This window comes from Molothrus ater, unplaced genomic scaffold, assembly GCF_012460135.2.
Source record: "Molothrus ater isolate BHLD 08-10-18 breed brown headed cowbird unplaced genomic scaffold, BPBGC_Mater_1.1 matUn_MA149, whole genome shotgun sequence".
NCBI classification, from domain to species: Eukaryota; Metazoa; Chordata; class Aves; order Passeriformes; family Icteridae; genus Molothrus; species Molothrus ater.
This window is the reverse complement of record NW_023416696.1, coordinates 90,740-108,338: the sequence shown is the minus strand read 5'-3', so window position 1 is coordinate 108,338 and position 17,599 is coordinate 90,740. Positions and strand designations below refer to the sequence as shown.

At 62.2% G+C, this 17,599-nt stretch overlaps 1 protein-coding gene across 1 annotated transcript; it reads left to right on the top strand.

The window, feature by feature from the left end:
- Positions 1 to 895: 895 nt before the first annotated feature.
- On the top strand, positions 896 to 15,561 carry LOC118701212 (antigen peptide transporter 1-like). The gene is made up of 10 exons (XM_036405843.2): positions 896 to 1,233; positions 4,073 to 4,178; positions 6,117 to 6,462; positions 7,886 to 8,083; positions 8,955 to 9,083; positions 9,881 to 10,087; positions 11,375 to 11,548; positions 12,482 to 12,641; positions 13,430 to 13,566; positions 14,369 to 15,561. Exons 1-10 carry the CDS (start codon positions 1,137 to 1,139, stop codon positions 14,612 to 14,614), a joined length of 1,800 nt encoding a protein of 599 aa, XP_036261736.2. The 5' UTR covers positions 896 to 1,136; the 3' UTR covers positions 14,615 to 15,561.
- The last annotated feature ends 2,038 nt before the right edge of the window (positions 15,562 to 17,599 follow it).

The following is a 17,599-nucleotide window of genomic DNA, read 5'->3' as shown; positions in this document are numbered from 1 at the left end:
AGCCTGGGGCTGGATCCAGTCCAGTCCAGACAAGGCACTCCCCACTCCACACCAGTGCTCCCAGTACAGCTTGGGGCACTCCCCAGTCCACACCAGGGCTCCCAGTCCAGCTTGGGGCACTCACCAGTCGACACCAGTGCTCCCAGTACAGACAAGGCACTCACCAGTCCACATCAGTGCTCCCAGTACAGCCTGGGGCGCTCCCCAGTCCACACCAGTGCTCCCAGTCCAGCCTGGGGTGCTCCCCTGTGCACACCAGTGCTCCCAGTCTAGACTACAGTGCTCCCAGTTTAGCCCCCTGAGCTCACCCGGCCACACCAGTGCTCCCAGTTCAGCCCCCTGAGCTCACCAGTCCACACCAGTGCTCCCAGTCCAGCTTGGGGCACTCCCCAGTCCACACCAGTGCTCCCAGTACAGCCTGGGGTGCTCCCCTGTGCACACCAGTGCTCCCAGTTCAGCCCCCTCAGCTCACCAGTCCACACCAGTGCTCCCAGTTCAGCCCCCTCAGCTCACCAGTCCACACCAGTGCTCCCAGTTCAGCCCCCTGAGCTCACCAGTCCACACCAGTGCTCCCAGTTCAGCCCCCTCAGCTCACCAGTCCACACCAGTGCTCCCAGTTCAGCTCCCAAAAGGGTCCGTTAAGGCTTCGCTTTCGAACCCCGCCCCTCCCGCTCTGCCCCGCCCCATCCCCGCCCCATCCCCGCCCCATCCCCGCCCAGACCCCGCCCCAACCCCGCCCAGACCCCGCCCCCTCCGGGCACCGCCTCCTTCGCCTCTCACTCCGCTCCGGCCCCTTCTGCCTGGCAACCGATGATGTCACCTCCATTCTGACCAATCACAGGCGTTATTTCGGGCGTGGGCGTGGCAGGCCGGGATTCCCCGGGCTTTCCGCGCGCGTTCCGGGAAACGGCGGCGGCTGCCGGGAAGGGACCGGGGCGGCATCGGCCACACCGGGCCCGTCCGGCAGCGACACAGTCCGGACCGGGACACGCTGCGAGCAGCACCGGCACCCGCACGGACCCCCGGGACCACCGGCGGCAAGAACCGGGAGCGGGACCGGAGCAGGAGCGGGAGCCAGCAGGACCAGACCGAGACCCGCCGGGACACAGCAGCACCCACCGATCCCCGTGTCCCCGATGTTGTCACCCCCCATTCGCCGCCTCCTGGCCCTGCTGGGCCCCGAGCGCGGGCAATGGACGCTGGTGGGGGGGCTGATGTCGGCTTCTGCTCTCGGTACGGGGGGACCGCGACCGGGGGGGCAGGACCCCCTTGAGGGGCTTTGGGATCCCATTTGTGGGTTTGGTCATAACAGGACCCCCTTGAGGGGCTTTGGGATCCCATTTGTGGGTTTGGACATAGCAGGACCCCTTGAGGGTCTTTGGGATCCCATTTGTGGGTTTGGAAATGGCAGGACCCCCTTGAGGGGCTTTGGGATCTGATTTGCAGGGTTTGGACATGGCAGGACCCCCTTGAGGGGCTTTTGGGATCCCATTTGTGGGTTTGGACATAACAGGACCCCTTGAGGGACTTTGGGATTGAATTTGGACTTGGCAGGACCCCTTTGAAGGGCTTTGGGATCCCATTTGGACATGGCAGGACCCCTTTGAAGGGCTTTGGGATTGAATTTGGACATGGCAGGACCCCTTTGAAGGGCTTTGGGATCCCATTTGGAGGTTTTGGACATGGCAGGACCCCTTGAGGGGCTTTGGGATCAAATTTGGACATGGCAGGACCCCTTTGAGCGGCTTTGGGATCCGATTTATGGGTTTGGACATGGCAGGACCCCTTGAGGGGCTTTGGGATCCCATTTGGACATGGCAGGACCCCTTTGAAGGGCTTTGGGATCCCATTTGGAGGGTTTGGACATGGCAGGACCCCTTTGAGGGGCTTTGGGATCGAATTTGGACATAACAGGACCCAGTTGAGGGGCTTTGGGATCCCCTCTGGAGGGTTTGGACATAACAGGAGCCCTTTGAGAGGTTTTGGGGTCTGATTTGCAGGGTTTGGACATAACTGGAGGGGTTCAGGATGCAGTGGGGGGGTCACAAGGCAAATTTGTGGGTCAGGCCCCAATTCGGAGGTTTTGAGCACCCGGTTTGGGGAATCGGGATCCGACTTTGGGGCTCACCGCACAATTTTGGGAGGGGTCAGGATCGATTTGAGGGGCTTTGGGATCTGATTTGTGGGTTTGGACACGGCAGGACCCCCTTGAGGGGCTTTGGGATCCCATTTGTGGGTTTGGACATAACAGGATCCCCTTGAGGGGGTTTGGGATCAAATTTGGACATGGCAGGACCCCTTTGAGGGGCTTTGGGATTCCATTTGGACATAACAGGACCCCTTTGAGAGGCTTTGGGATCCCATTTGGAGGTTTTGGACATGGCAGGACCCTTTTGAGGGCCTTTGGGATCTCATTTGTGGGTTTGGACGTGGCAGGACCCCCTTGAGGGGCTTTGGGATCCCATTTGGAGGGTTTGGACATAGCTGGGGCGAGGGGCAGGACCTGTTGGGAGTTTTCAAGGCCAATTTGAGGGGTCAGGACCCAATTTGGGGGAGGCAGAATCTGATTTGAGCGAGGCCAGAAACCAATTTGTGGGTCGGGACCCAATTCAGAGGTTTTGAGCACCGGGTTTGGGGTATCAGGATCCGATTTTGGAGCTCAACACACAATTTTGGGAGCGGTCAGGATCGATTTGAGGGGCTTTGGGATCCAATTTGGAGGGTTTGGACATAACTGGAGGGGTTCAGGATGCAGTGGGGGGGTTACAAGGCCAATTTGTGGGTCGGGACCCAATTCAGAGGTTTTGAGCACCCGGTTTGGGGAATCGGGATCCGACTTTGGGGCTCACCGCACAATTTTGGGAGCGGTCAGGATCGATTTGAGGGGCTTTGGGATCTGATGTGGAGGGTTTGATATGGCAGGAGCCCTTTGAGGGGCTTTGGGATCCAATTTGGACATAGCAGGACCCAACTGAGGGGCTTTGGGATCCCATCTGGAGGGTTTGGACATAACAGGACCCCTTTGAGGGGCTTTGGGATCAAATTTGGACATGGCAGGACACAACTGAGGGGCTTTGGGATCCCATTTATGGGTTTGGACATGGCAGGACCCCTCTAAGGGGCTTTGGGATCCCATTTGGACATAACAGGACTCAGTTGAGGGGCTTTGGGATCCATTGGGATCCAATTTGGAGGGTTTAGACATGGCAGGACCCAATTGAGGGGCTTTGGGATCCAATTTGGACATAACAGGAGCCCTTTGAGAGGCTTTGGGATCTGATTTGCAGGGTTTGGATATAACAGGACCCCTTTGAGAGGTTTTGGGGTCTGATTTGCAGGGTTTGGACATAACTGGAGGGGTTCAGGCTGCAGTGTGGGGGTCACAAGGCCAATTTGTGGGTCGGGCCCCAATTCGGAGGTTTTGAGCACCCGGTTTGGGGAATCGGGATCCCATTTTGGAGCTCGACACACAATTTTGGGAGTGGTCAGGATCGATTTGAGGGGCTTCGGGATCTGATGTGGATGGTTTGATATGGCAGGAGCCCTTTGAGGGGCTTTGGGATCCAATTTGGACATAACAGGACCCAAATGAGGGGCTTTGGGATCCAATTTGGACATAGCAGGACCCAACTGAGGGGCTTTGGGATCCAATCTGGAGGGTTTGGACATAACTGGACCCCTTTGAGGGGCTTTGGGATCCAATTTGGACATAACAGGACTCACTTGAGGGGCTTTGGGATCCAATTTGGAGGGTTTGGGCATGGCAGGACCCAATTGAGGGGCTTTGGGATCCAATTTGGACATAACAGGACCCCCTTGAGAGGTTTTGGGGTCTGATTTGCAGGGTTTGGACATAACTGGAGGGGTTCAGGCTGCAGTGTGGGGGTCACAAGGCCAATTTGTGGGTCGGGCCCCAATTCGGAGGTTTTGAGCACCCGGTTTGGGGAATCGGGATCCCATTTTGGGGCTCGACACGCAATTCTGGGACGGGTCAGGATCCCATTTCCAGTCCTCTGCCCCCGGTGCCGGGGTCGCCACCCACCGTGGTGACCCCGATGCTGTGTCCCCGCAGGTGAGGTGGCCGCCCCCTACTTCACGGGCCGTGTCACCGACCGGGTGGCGCAGGAGGAGGACGCCGCAGCGGCCGTGTGGCCCCTGGTGCTGGTGGGGCTGGGCAGGTGCGTGACACCGGGGGAAACGAACAGCCCAGGAGATTTGTTCTCCTTTCAATGCCCTCATTGAAAGCGATCAGCTCAAGGCTGGGAAGCTCCACGGGTCCCCAACCGCTCCCAGGGTGATGAGGAGGAGGAGCAGGAGGAATGTGCAGCTTTGTGCACTAAAGGGCAGAGCTGGGGGGTTCCCATTTGGGACCGCCCTTCTTGCCACCTCCCTGTCCCCGTTGTCACCTCCCTCATGAGAGCAGCGGGGTTTGTACCCCGCGTTTCCCAACTTTTGGGTTCTCCAGCCTCGGGGTCTTGGTTCCAGCTGAGGTCTTTGCTCAGGGCGAGGGGCAGCAAAGGTTCCCAGCATCTCTGCAGGCTCAGCACTCTGTTCCTCCCCTCCAAACATCACTCTGGTCTCTTAATTCTGTGCTGGCTCCTTGTTTTGGGGTCTTTTCGTCCAGACATCACTCTGCTCTCTAAATTCTGTGCTGGCTCGTTGTTTTGGGGGTCTTTTCATCCAGGCATCACTCTGATCTCTTAATTCTGTGCTGGCTCGTTGTTTTTGGGGTCTTTTTGTCCAGACATCACTCTGATCTCTTAATTCTGTGCTGGCTCCTTGTTTTGGGGTCTTTTCGTCCAGGCATCACTCTGATCTCTTAATTCTGTGCTGGCTCATTCTTTTGGGGTCTTTTCGTCCAGACATCACTCTGATCTCTTAATTCTCTGTTGGCTCGTTGTTTTTGGGGTCTTTTCGTCCAGACATCACTCTGATCTCTTAATTCTGTGCTGGCTCGTTGTTTTTGGGGTCTTTTCATCCAGACATTACTCTGATCTCTTAATTCTGTGCTGGCTCATTCTTTTGGGGTCTTTTCGTCCAGACATCACCCTGATCTCTTAATTCTGTGCTGGCTCCTTGTTTTTGGGGTCTTTTCGGTGGGTTTGGTGGGGTTGCTTCCCATGGCACGCTGGTCTCAAGGTTATTTTGCCTTTTCTCTGATGTCCCCCCTGTGCCGGTGTTCGCAGGGGTTCTTGGATGGGGGAAGAGACAAGGATCTGACTCCATGTTTCAGAAGGCTTGATTTATTATTTTATGATATATATTACATTATTTATGGTAGATATTACATTAAAACTGTGCTAAAAGAATGGAAGGAAAGGTTTCATCAGAAGGCTTAGCTAAGAATAGAACAGCAAAGAATGATAACAAAGGGTTGTGTCTGGGACAGCGAGTCCGAGCCAGCTGGGCTGTGATTGGCCATCCATTAGAAACAACCACACGAGCCCAATCCCAGATGCACCCGTTGCATTCCACAGCAGCAGATAATCATTGTTGTTACCATAACGTTTTGTTCCTGAGGCCTCTCAGCTTCTCAGGAGGAAAAAACCCCAAGGAAAGGGTTTTTCATGAAAAGATGTGTGCGACACCCCACCTCGGCAGCAGCTGCTGTGACTGGTTCTGTGTCGCAGACACCTTTTCATGAAAAATCCTTCCCTTGGGGTTTTTTCCTCCTGAGAAGCTGAGAGGCCTCAGGAACAAAATGCAAGCATTGATTATCTGCTGCTGGGGAATGCAACAGGTGCATCTGGGATTGGGCTCGTGTGGTTGTTTCTAATGGATGGCCAATCACAGCCCAGCTGTCTCGGACTCTCTGTCCCAGACACAACCCTTTGTTCTCATTCTTTCTTTCCTATTCTTAGCTCAGCCAGCCTTCTGAGAACCTTTCCTTCTACTCTTTCAGTGTAGTTTTATTGCAATACATATCATAAAACAACAAATCAAGCCTTCCGAATCACGGACTCAAACCCTCCTCTCTCCCTTCAACACAACACCCCCAGTGACCACCATCACAGTTCTGCAACCCCTTCTTTTTTCCCCCCACTCCCCCAGAAAAAAAAATATTTCTCAGTTTTTTTATTGCCACCCCCGCTGACCCCCGCGTTTCGTGTGCGCAGCGCCGTCACCGAGCTGGGCTGCGACGCCGCGGCGGCGCTGGCGCTGACCCGGGCGCGGCGGCGGCTGCAGCGCGGCGCGGTGGCCGCGGTGCTGCGGGGCGACGTGCCCGGCCCCGGGGGCCGCCTCGGGGACACGCCGGGCGCGGTGGCCGCGCGGGTGACCGGGGACGCCGAGGCGGCGCACGCGGCGCTGGGGGACGCGCTGGTGCCGGGGCTCTGGGAGGTGACGCGGGCGCTGGCGCTGCTGGCCACGGTGGCCGCGCTGTCCCCGGCGCTGGGGCTGCTCACGCTGCTGGCGCTGCCGCTGCTCCTGCTGCTGCCGCGCGCCGTGGGCCGCGTCCAGAAGGTACCGGCGCCCACCTGGGCCCTCTGTCACCGACCTGTCACCTCCCTGTGCCCACTGTCACCTCCCTGTCCCCATTGTCGCCTCCCTGGGCCCTCTGTCACTGACCTGGGCCCATTGTCACCTCCCTGTCACCTCCCTGGGCCCTCTGTCACCTCTCTGGGCCCTCTGTCACCTCCCTGGGCCCTTTGTCACCTCCCTGTCCCCATTGTCACCTCCCTGTCACCTCCCTGTCACCCGTGTCACCTCCCTGTGCCCACTGTCACCTCCCTGTCCCCATTGTCGCCTCCCTGGGCCCTCTGTCACCTCCCTGGGCCCTCTGTCGCCTCCCTGTCACCTCCCTGTGCCCACTGTCACCTCCCTGTCCCCATTGTCGCCTCCCTGGGCCCTCTGTCACTGACCTGGGCCCATTGTCACCTCCCTGTCACCTCCCTGGGCCCTCTGTAACCTCCCTGGGCCCTTTGTCAGCTCCCTGGGCCCTCTGTCACTGACCTGGGCCCTCTGTCACCTCCCTGTCACCTCCCTGTCACCATTGTCACCTCCCTGGGCCCCTTGTCACCTCCCTGTGCCCTCTGTCGCCTCTCTGGGCCCTCTGTCACCTCCCTGGGTCCTCTGTCACCTCCTTGGGCCCCTTGTCACCTCCCTGTCACCAGTGTCACCTCCCTGGGCCCCTTGTCACCTCCCTGTGCCCTCTGTCACCTCCCTGTCACCTCCCTGTCACCCGTGTCACCTCCCTGGGCTCACTGTCGCCTCCCTGGGCCCATTGTCGCCTCCCTGTCACCTCCCTGGGCCCTCTGTCACCTCCTTGGGCCCCTTGTCACCTCCCTGCCACCTCCCTGCCCTCAGTGTCACCTCCCTGTGCCCAGTGTCACCTCCCTGTCCCCTCTGTCACCTCTCTGGGCCCCTTGTCACCTCCCTGTGCCCTCTGTCACCTCCCCCTGTCCCCTGGTTCCTCCCTGTCCCCTCATGACCCCCTGGTGACCCTGTGGTGGTCCCCTGTCCCACCCACCCCGTGTCCCCCCCATCCTTGTGGTGGCCCCAGGGTGTCCCCCTGTCCCCCGTGTGGCCCCAGGGTGTCCCCACAGTCCCCCCCCTTGTCCCCACGGTGACTCCATGGTGACCCCCTGTCGCCCGTATGATCCCAGGGTGGTCCCAGGGTGCCCCCAGGTTGGCCCCCCTTGTCCCCAGGGTGGCCCCAGTGTGACCCATTGTCCCCCGTGTCCCCAGGGTGGCGCCAGGGTGACCCCCTGTCCCCAGGGTGACCCCGGGGTGGCCCCAAGGTGACCCATTGTCCCCAGGGTGTCCCCACAGTGCCCCCCCTGTCCCCCGTGTCCCCAGGGTGGCCCCCATATCCCCAGGGTGGCCCCCTTGTCCCCAGGGTGTCCCCAGTGTGACCCATTGTCCCCCCTGTCCCCCGTGTCCCCAGGAGCTGGCCCGGCAGGTGCGGGCAGCCCAGGCCAGCACCACAGCGGTGGCCCTGGAGTCCCTGGCGGCCATGGGGACAGTCAGGGCCTTCGGGCACGAGGCCGGTGTCACCGAGCGCGTCCGGCGCCAGCTGGCACAGGGACACCGGCTGGAGCAGAGGGAGGCGCTGGCCTACGCGGCCGGGCTCTGGGCCAGTGGGGTATGGGGACACTGGGGACACTGGGGACACTGGGGGTGAGCAGCAGGGGCTGGGGACGAGGGCATGTGGTGGCACGGGGCTGGGGGACATGGGGGTGTGGTGGCGTTGGAATAGGGGACATGGAGAGGTGGCAGCAGGAGTCACCTTGGATGTGGTGGCAGGAGGGTGAAGACATGGGGACACGGGGGTGGTGGCACAGGGATGGCAGATGTGGGGACAGGGGACATGGAGAGGTGGCAGCAGGAGGTCACCTTGGGTGTGGTGGCAGGAGGGTGAAGACAGGGTTACAGGGGGACATGGGGACACGGGGGTGGTGGCACAGGGATGGCAGATGTGGGGACAGGGGACACAGTGGCAAAGGGCCAGGGGACGTGGGGATGTGGCAGCAGGAGGTCACCTTGGGTGTGGTGGCAGGGGATGAAGACACGGGTACAGGGGGACATGGCGACACGGGGATGGTGGCACAGGGATGGCAGATGTGGGGATGGGGACACAGTGGCAAAGGGCCAGGGGATGCGGGGACATGGTGGCACGGGGGTGGCAGATGTGGGGATGTGGGGACAGGGGACACAGTGGCAAAGGGCCAGGGGACGCGGGGACATGGTGGCACGGGGGTGGCAGATGTGGGGATGTGGGGACAGGGGACACAGTGGCAAAGGGCCAGGGGACGCGGGGTCATGGTGGCACGGGGGTGGCAGGACATGCGGAGCAGCAGCGTGGGGCCAGGGGACATGGAAACGTGGTGGCCTGGGCTGGAGGAGCACGGGGCTGGGTGGCCTGGGGAAGGGGACATGGTGGTGGCACGGGGCTGGGGACACGGGGACAGGAGGCTGGCCTGACACCCCGTGTCCCCGTGTCCCCGTGTCCCCAGTTTCCTGCCCTGGCCCTGAAGCTGGCGCTGCTCTTCCTGGGGGGACGCTTGGTGGCTGCAGGGAGTGTCACCCGTGGGGAGCTGGTCACCATCCTCATGTGCCAGCTGCACTTCACCAGGGCTGTGGAGGTGACAAACGTGTCCTGTACATGTCCCCAGTATGCCCTGTCATGTCCCCAGTCTGTCCCCAACCCCATTCACTGTGTCCCCCGTGCCCCCACATCCCCACAGTGATGTCCCCATGTTCTCATGGCCATGTCCCTGTCCCCGTCTCCTGTGTCCCCAGCCCCACCCTGTTGTGTTCCCTCACTTATGTCCCGGTGTCCCCACCAGCTCCCTGTGTCCCCATCCATGTCCCCATGCCTGTTCTCCATGTCCCCAACCTGTCCCAGCCGTGTTTTGTCCCCACAGTGTCCCAGACAGCCCTGCTGTGTCCCCTCCGTGCCCTCAAGCCCCATTCCCACCTTGCTGTCCCTGTCCCTGTCCCTGTCCCCATGTTCCCCCAAGCTCCCCCCTGTCCCCAGGCTCTGCCATGTCCCCCCATCACCCCCCCATGTCCCACTGTCTCCTGTGTCCCCAATGTCCCTTGTGTCCCCCAGGCCATGCCATAGCTCCCCCATGTCACCCCATGTCCCCATCACCCCCCCATGTCCCACTGTGTCCCCAATGTCCCTTGTGTCCCCCAGGCCATGCCATAGCTCCCTCATGTCACCCCATGTCCCCATGTCCCCCCATGTCCCACTGTCACCTGTGTCCCCAATGTCCCCCAGGCCATGCCATAGCTCCCCATGTCACCTCATGTCCCCATGTCCCCATGTCCCCATGTCCCCATCACCCCCCCATGTCCCACTGTATCCCTAATGTCCCTTGTGTCCCCCAGGCCATGCCATAGCTCCCCATGTCACCTCCTGTCCCCATGTCCCCAGGCTGTGCTGCTGCATGTCCCCATCCTGGCCAAGGCCGTTGGCTCCTCTGAGACGCTGCTGGAGCTGCTGGAGCAGGCCAGGACGGGGACACCCGCAGGGCCACCGTCACCTGTGACACCCCAGAGCTGTGACACCACAGGGACTCCAGGGCTGTGCCTCAAGGATGTCTGGATGTCCTACCCTGGGCGGTCCGAGCCAGTCCTCAAGGTGCGGGGGACACAGGGACATGGGGGGACAAGGGGACATTGGGGACATTGGGGACATGGGACATGGGGAAACATGGGGGTATTGTGAACCTGGGGTAACATGGGACATGGGGGGACAAGGGGACATTGGGGACGTGGGACATGGGGAAACATGGGGGTATTGTGAACATGGGGTAACATGGGACATGGGGGGACATGGGGGGACAAGGGGACATTGGGGACGTGGGACATGGGGAAACATGGGGGTATTGTGAACATGGGGTAACATGGGACATGGGGGGACGGGGGGACACGGGGACACATGGGGGGACAAGGGGACATTGGAGACGTGGGGGGACAAGGGGACATTGGGGATGTGGGGGGGACACACAGGACATGGGGAGACAATGGGACATAGGGGGACAAGGGGACACTGGGGCCACGGGGGCACACGTGGGACATGGCAGGACAAGGGGACCTTGGCAACATGGGGAGGACATGGGGAAACAAGGGACATGGGGGGACAAGGGGACATTGGGGACATGGGGAGGACATGGGGACACGTGGGACAAGGGACACATGGGACTTGGGGAGATCTGGGACAGGGGCACATGGGACATGGGGGGACAAGGGGACTTTGGGAACATAGGGAGGACACGGGGAAACATGGGACCTGGGGGGACAAGGGAATATTGGGGACATGGGGGGACACATGGGACAGGGGCACAAGGGGGTACTGGGGACATGGGGGGACAAGGAGATATTGAGGACGTGGGGTGACACATGGGACATGGGGGGACAAGGGGACATTGGGGACACGGGGGGGACACATGGGACATGGGGGGACAAAAGGATATTGTGGACATAGGGACACATGGGACATGGGGGGACATTGGGGACACTGGGGACACGGGGGGACACGTGGGACATGGGGGGACAAAAGGATATTGTGGACATGGGGACACATGGGACATGGGGGGACAAGGGGACATTGGGGACACGGGGGACACGTGGGACATGGGGGGACAAAAGGATATTGTGGACATAGGGACACATGGGACATGGGGGGACAAGGGGACATTGGGGACACGGGGGGACACGTGGGACACAGGGGGACAAAAGGATATTGTGGACATAGGGACACATGGGACATGGGGGGACATTGGGGACACTGGGGACACGGGGGGACACGTGGGACATGGGGGGACAAAAGGATATTGTGGACATGGGGACACAGGGGACATGGGGGGACAAGGGGACATTGGGGCCACGGGGCGGTGCCGGGTGCGATCCCTGTTCCCGCCACCAGGGGGTGTCGCTGTCGCTGCGCCCCGGGGAGGCCGTGGCCGTGCTGGCGCCCCCTGGCGGCGGGAAGAGCTCCCTGGCGGCGGCCGCGCTGGGGCTGCGCCCCCTGGCGGGCGGGGCCGTGCTGCTGAACGGGACCCCCCTGAACCCGCGCTCGGAGCCCGCTCTGCGGGAACAGGTGACACTCACGGGCCACCCTCGGGTGGTCACAGCCACCCCCGGGTCACCATCCATCCCCTGCTGCTGTCCCCGTGCCACCAAACCTCTGTATTGTAACAGGTGACACTCACGGGCCCCCCCCGGGTGGTCACAGCCACCCCCGGGTCACCATCCATCCCCTGCTGCTGTCCCCGTGTCACCAAACCTCTGCATTGTAACAGGTGACACTCACGGGCCACCCCCGGGTGGCCACAGGCTCCCCTGGGTCACCATCCATCCCCTGCTGCTGTCCCCGTGTCACCATTCATCCCCAGCTGCTGTCCCCCTCTCACCAAACCATCCCCCGCTGCTGTCCCCGTGTCACCAAACCTCTGCATTGTGTCCCCATGGCCACCCTGTTGTCCCCAACAGGTCCCCGCAGCCACCTCTAGGTCACTCCTGTGCCCCAAATGGGTCCCTACTGCCACCCCAAAGTCACCAGTGTTGTCGCCGACGGGTCCCCACAGCCACCCCTTGGTCACCATCCATCCCCTGCTGCTGTCCCCCTGTCACCAAACCTCTGCATTGTGTCCCCATGGCCACCCTGTTGTCCCCAGCAGGTCCCCACAGCCATCTCTAGGTCACTCCTGTGCCCCAAATGGGTCCCTATTGCCACCCCAAAGTCACCAGTGGGTGCCTCAATGCCACCCCCTGCGTCCCCAGTTCCACCCCAGTGTCACCAGTGGGTTACCACGGCTACCCCATTGTCCCAACAGCCACGGGTGCCCCATGCCACCCTGTGTCCCCAGCACATCCCCATTGCCACCCTGTGTCCCCAGCAGTTCTTCACAGCCATCCCCGTGTCACCAGCCAGCCTCACCACGACGCTGCCACCACCCCGCGTGTCTCTGCGTGTCCCCTCCCTGTCCCTGCCACATCCTGACGTGGTCCCGTGTCCCCCCTGTCCCTGCAGGTGGCCGGTGTCCTGCAGTGCCCGTCCCTCTTGTCCCGCACCCTGAGCTCCAACATCAAGCTGGGCTGGGGACACAAGGAGGGGACACCGGTGGTGGCAGCGGCGCGGCGGGTGGGGGTGCACAGCTGGGCACAGCAGCTGCCGCAGGGCTACGACACAGGTACGGCAGGTGTCCCCCTGCAGGGAAACTGTGTCCCCATGGTGTCCCCATGGTGTCCCCATGGTGTCCCCATAGTGACACAGGTACGGCAGGTGTCCCCCTGCAGGGAAACTGTGTCCCCATCGTGTCCCCATGGTGTCCCCATGGTGTCCCCATAGTGACACAGGTACAGCAGGTGTCCCCCTGCAGGGAAACTGTGTCCCCATGGTGTCCCCATGGTGTCCCCATGGTGTCCCCATAGTGACACAGGTACGGCAGGTGTCCCCCTGCAGGGAAACTGTATCCCCACAATGTCCCCATGGTGTCCCCATTGTGTCCCCATAGTGTCCCCATAGTGTCCCCATAGTGACACAGGTACGGCAGGTGTCCCCCTGCAGGAAAACTGTATCCCCACAATGTCCCCATGGTGTCCCCATTGTGTCCCCATAGTGTCCCCATAGTGTCCCCATGGTGACACAGGTACAGCAGGTGTCCCCCTGCAGGGAAAACTGCGTCCCCACAATGTCCCCATGGTGTCCCCATAGTGACACAGGTACAGCAGGTGTCCCCCTGCAGGGAAACTGTGTCCCCATGGTGTCCCCATGGTGTCCCCATGGTGCCCCTATTGTGTCCCCATAGTGTCCCCTTAGTGACACAGGTACGGCAGGTGTCCCCCTGCAGTGTGTCCCAAAGATGTTGTAAAGGTGTCCCCTTGGTCTCCCAAATTTTCCCAATGTGTCCCCATTATGTCTCCATTATGTCCCCATGGTGTCCCCGCGGTGTCCCCATGGTGTCCCCTCTGTCCCCAGAGGTGGGCCCACGGGGGATGCAGCTTTCAGGGGGACAGGCACAAGGGGTGGCGCTGGCCCGGGCGCTGCTCAGGAACCCCCAGGTGCTGGTGCTGGATGAGCCCACGAGGGCACTCGACCCCGTGACCCGGTGCCAGGTGGGTCACAGCCCTGGCCCTGTGTCCCACAGCCCCGTCCCCTGGCTCCCCTGGCTCCCCTGGCTCCCCTGGCTCCCCCTGTCCTCGGGGTCCCCCTGTCCTCGGGGTCCCCTGGGTCCCCACCCCCTGTGTCCCCTGGGTCCCCAATCCCTGTGTCCCCTTGGCTGCTGTCCCCCATGTCCCCTGGGGTCTCCAGGTGTCCAAACTCCCTGTGTCCCTGCCCCGGTGTCCCTTTGGTCCCTGTGGATCCCCCGGGTCCCTTCCTTGTCCCCACGTCCTTTGGGTGCCCAATCCTCGTGTCCCCCATATGCCCCGTGTCCCCTGGGTCCCCGTGTCCCCTGGGTCTCCACTTCCCTTGTCCCCTGGGTCCCCCTGTCCTCTGGGTCCTCACTCCCTTGTCCCCTGGGTGCCCAATCCTCGTGTCCCCCATAGGCCCCGTGTCCCCTGGGTCCCCGTGTCCCCTGGGTCCCCCTGTCCTCTGGGTCCTCACTCCCCGTGTCCCCTGGGTCCCCAATCCCTGTGTCCCCCGTATGCCCCGTGTCCCCTCTGTTCCTATCCCTGTGTCCCCTGGGCTCTCCTGTGCCAGGTCCCCTGGGCCACCAAATGCCCCAGGACCCTGCCCCTGTGTCCCCTGGGTCCCCACATCCTCATGTCACCTTGTCCCGCGCCAGCCCAGTCCCGATGTCCCTTTGGTCCCACGTGTCCCCACCCTCTGGGTCCCTGCTCTCGCCCCGTGTCCCCCATCCCCACCGTGTCCCACCGTGTCCCCCCGTGTCCCCCTGTCCCCGCCGTGTCCCCGCAGGTGGAGCAGGAGCTGCTGCGTGGCCGCGGGCCAGGGCAGGGCCCGGCGGTGCTGCTGGTGACAGCGAGGGTGGCCCTGGCACAGCTGGCACCGAGGGTGGCACTGCTGGAGGGGGGGCGGCTGCGGGAGCTGGGGAGCCCCGAGGAGCTGAGGAGCCTCCCCTGGGGGACAGCGGGGGACACCGAGGATGGGGACACTGGGGACAGGGACTGTGACACCAGGGATGGGGACAGCGAGGGACACTGAGCATGGGGACACTGGGACACTGAGCATGGGGACACTGGGGACACTGAGGATGGGGACACTGGGACAGGGACTGTGACACCAGGGATGGGGACAGCAGGGGACACTGAGCATGGGGACACTGGGGACACCGAGGATGGGGACACTGGGGACAGGGACTGTGACACCAGGGACGGGGACACGGGGACACTGAGGATGGGGACACTGGGGACAGGGACTGTGACACCAGGGACGGGGACAGCGGGGGACACTGAGGATGGGGACACTGGGGACACCGAGGATGGGGACACTGGGGACAGGGACTGTGACACCAGGGATGGGGACACGGGGACACTGAGGATGGGGACACTGGGGACAGGGACTGTGACACCAGGGACGGGGACATGGGGACACTGAGGATGGGGACACTGGGGACAGGGACTGTGACACCAGGGATGGGGACAGCGAGGGACACTGAGCATGGGGACACTGGGACACTGAGCATGGGGACACTGGGGACAGGGACTGTGACACCAGGGATGGGGACACGGGGACACTGAGCATGGGGACACTGGGGACAGGGACTGTGACACCAGGGATGGGGACACTGAGCATGGGGACACTGGGGACACCGAGCATGGGGACACTGGGGACAGGGACTGTGACACCAGGGACGGGGACACGGGGACACTGAGCATGGGGACACTGGGGACAGGGACTGTGACACCAGGGACAGGGACACGGGGACACTGAGGATGGGGACACTGGGGACACTGAGGATGGGGACACTGGGGACAGGGACTGTGACACCAGGGACGGGGACGCTGCGGGAGGAGCGGCCATGGTGACAGCCATGGGGACCCCGCGGGGAGGGGGCGGCCTCGGGCGCAGGGCAGCGACAGCGGCCGGGAGCCATCGATAAACGCACGAACCGATAAAGCAGCAATCGATAAATCCGGCTTTGGAATCGATCCCACGATGGAATCGATCGATCGATAAACGCGTCGGGAGTGGGGGCTGGGGCCGGGACCCCCCCCCGGCGGGGCCCCTCCGCCCTCCCCCCCCTCCATGAGCTCATCGTTGTTGATGGAGAAAATTCCAAAATTCCCAAATTCCCAAATTCCTCGGCGGGGGCGGGGGGGGGGACACGGAGGGGACAAAAGGGGGAGGGGCGGGGGGGGACATCGGGGAGCAGGGGGGACACGGCCGGACACGGGACAGGGGCTGGACATGGGGGGGTCCCTCCCCGCCCCCCCCCCCAGGCCCTTTTGGGGCCCCCCAGGAGCCCCCCCAGTTCCCCCCCCGCTGTTGTTGTTGCTGCCGGGGCTGTGAGTCACGGGCACGCCCGAACTGGGAGCACTGGGAGCACTGGGAGGGGCAGGGCCGGGGCACTGGGAGCACTGGGATGGAGTGGGCTGTGTTACTGGAGTCACTGGGAGCACTGGGATGTGTTACTGGAGTCACTGGGAGCACTGGGATGGAGTGGGCTGTGTCACTGGTGTCACTGGGAGCACTGGGATGTGTTACTGGTGTCACTGGGAGCACTGGGATGTGTTACTGGAGTCACTGGGAGCACTGGGATGGAGTGGGCTGTGTTACTGGAGTCACTGGGAGCACTGGGATGTGTTACTGGTGCCACTGGGAGCACTGGGATGGAGTGGGCTGTGTTACTGGAGTCACTGGGAGCACTGGGATGTGTTACTGGTGCCACTGGGAGCACTGGGATGGACTGTGCCGTGTTACTGGTGTCACTGGGAGCACTGGGATGTGTTACTGGTGTCACTGGGAGCACTGGGATGGAGTGGGCTGTGTCACTGGTGTCACTGGGAGCACTGGGTCGGGCTGTGCCACAATACTTGTGTCACTGGGAACACTGGGCTGTGTTACTGGTGTCACTGGGAGCACTGGGATGGAGTGTGCTGTGTTACTGGTGTCACTGGGAGCACTGGGATGTGTTGCTGGTGTCACTGGGAGCACTGGGATGTGTTACTGGTGTCACTGGGAGCACTGTGCTGTGTTGCTGGTGTCACTGGTGTCACTGGGAGCACTGGGATGTGTTACTGGGAGTCATGGGCTGGGCTTACTGGGGGTTTTGGGCTTGCTGGTGTCACTGGAACGGGCCATACTGGTGTTACTGGGAGCACTGAGGCAGGTTATACTGGTGTCACTGGGAGCACTGGGATGGACTCTGCTGTGTTACTGGTGTTACTGGTATCACTGGGCGCACTGGGATGTGTTACTGGTGTCACTGGTTGGTCTCACTGGTCTCACTGGTGTCACTGGTTTCTCTCATTGGTCTCACTGGTTGGTCTCACTGGTATCACTGGTTGGTCTCACTGGTCTCACTGGTGTCACTGGTTTCTCTCACTGGTGTCACTGGTTTCTCTCACTGGTCTCACTGGTCTCACTGGTTGGTCTCACTGGTCTCACTGGTCTCACTGGTGTCACTGGTTTCTCTCACTGGTGTCACTGGTTTCTCTCACTGGTTGGTCTCACTGGTCTCACTGGTCTCACTGGTTGGTCTCACTGGTCTCACTGGTGTCCCTGGGAGCCGTTCCCGCTCCGTTGTTTGGTTTCCATGGCAACGCCCCAAACACGGGCGGGGGCGGCTCCCCTGGGAGGGGCGGGGAGGGCGTGGCCCAGGCCCCGCCCCCGGCCCCGCCCCCCTCGGGCCACCCCGCCCGAGGCAGAGCGAGAACGGAGCGGGACCGGCCGGAGGTGCTGGGAGAACTGGGGGGACTGGGGGGACTGGGGGGACTGGGAGGGACTGGGGGGGACTGGGAGGGACTGGGGGGACTGGGGGGACTGGGGGGACTGGGAGGGACTGGGAGAACTGGGGGACTGGGGGGACTGGGGGGACTGGGAGGGACTGGGGGGGACTGGGGGGACTGGGAGGGACTGGGAGAACTGGGGGACTGGGGGGACTGGGGGGACTGGGGGGACTGGGGGGACTGGGGGCACTGGGGGGACTGGGGGAACTGGGGGGACTGGGGGGGACTGGGGGGACTG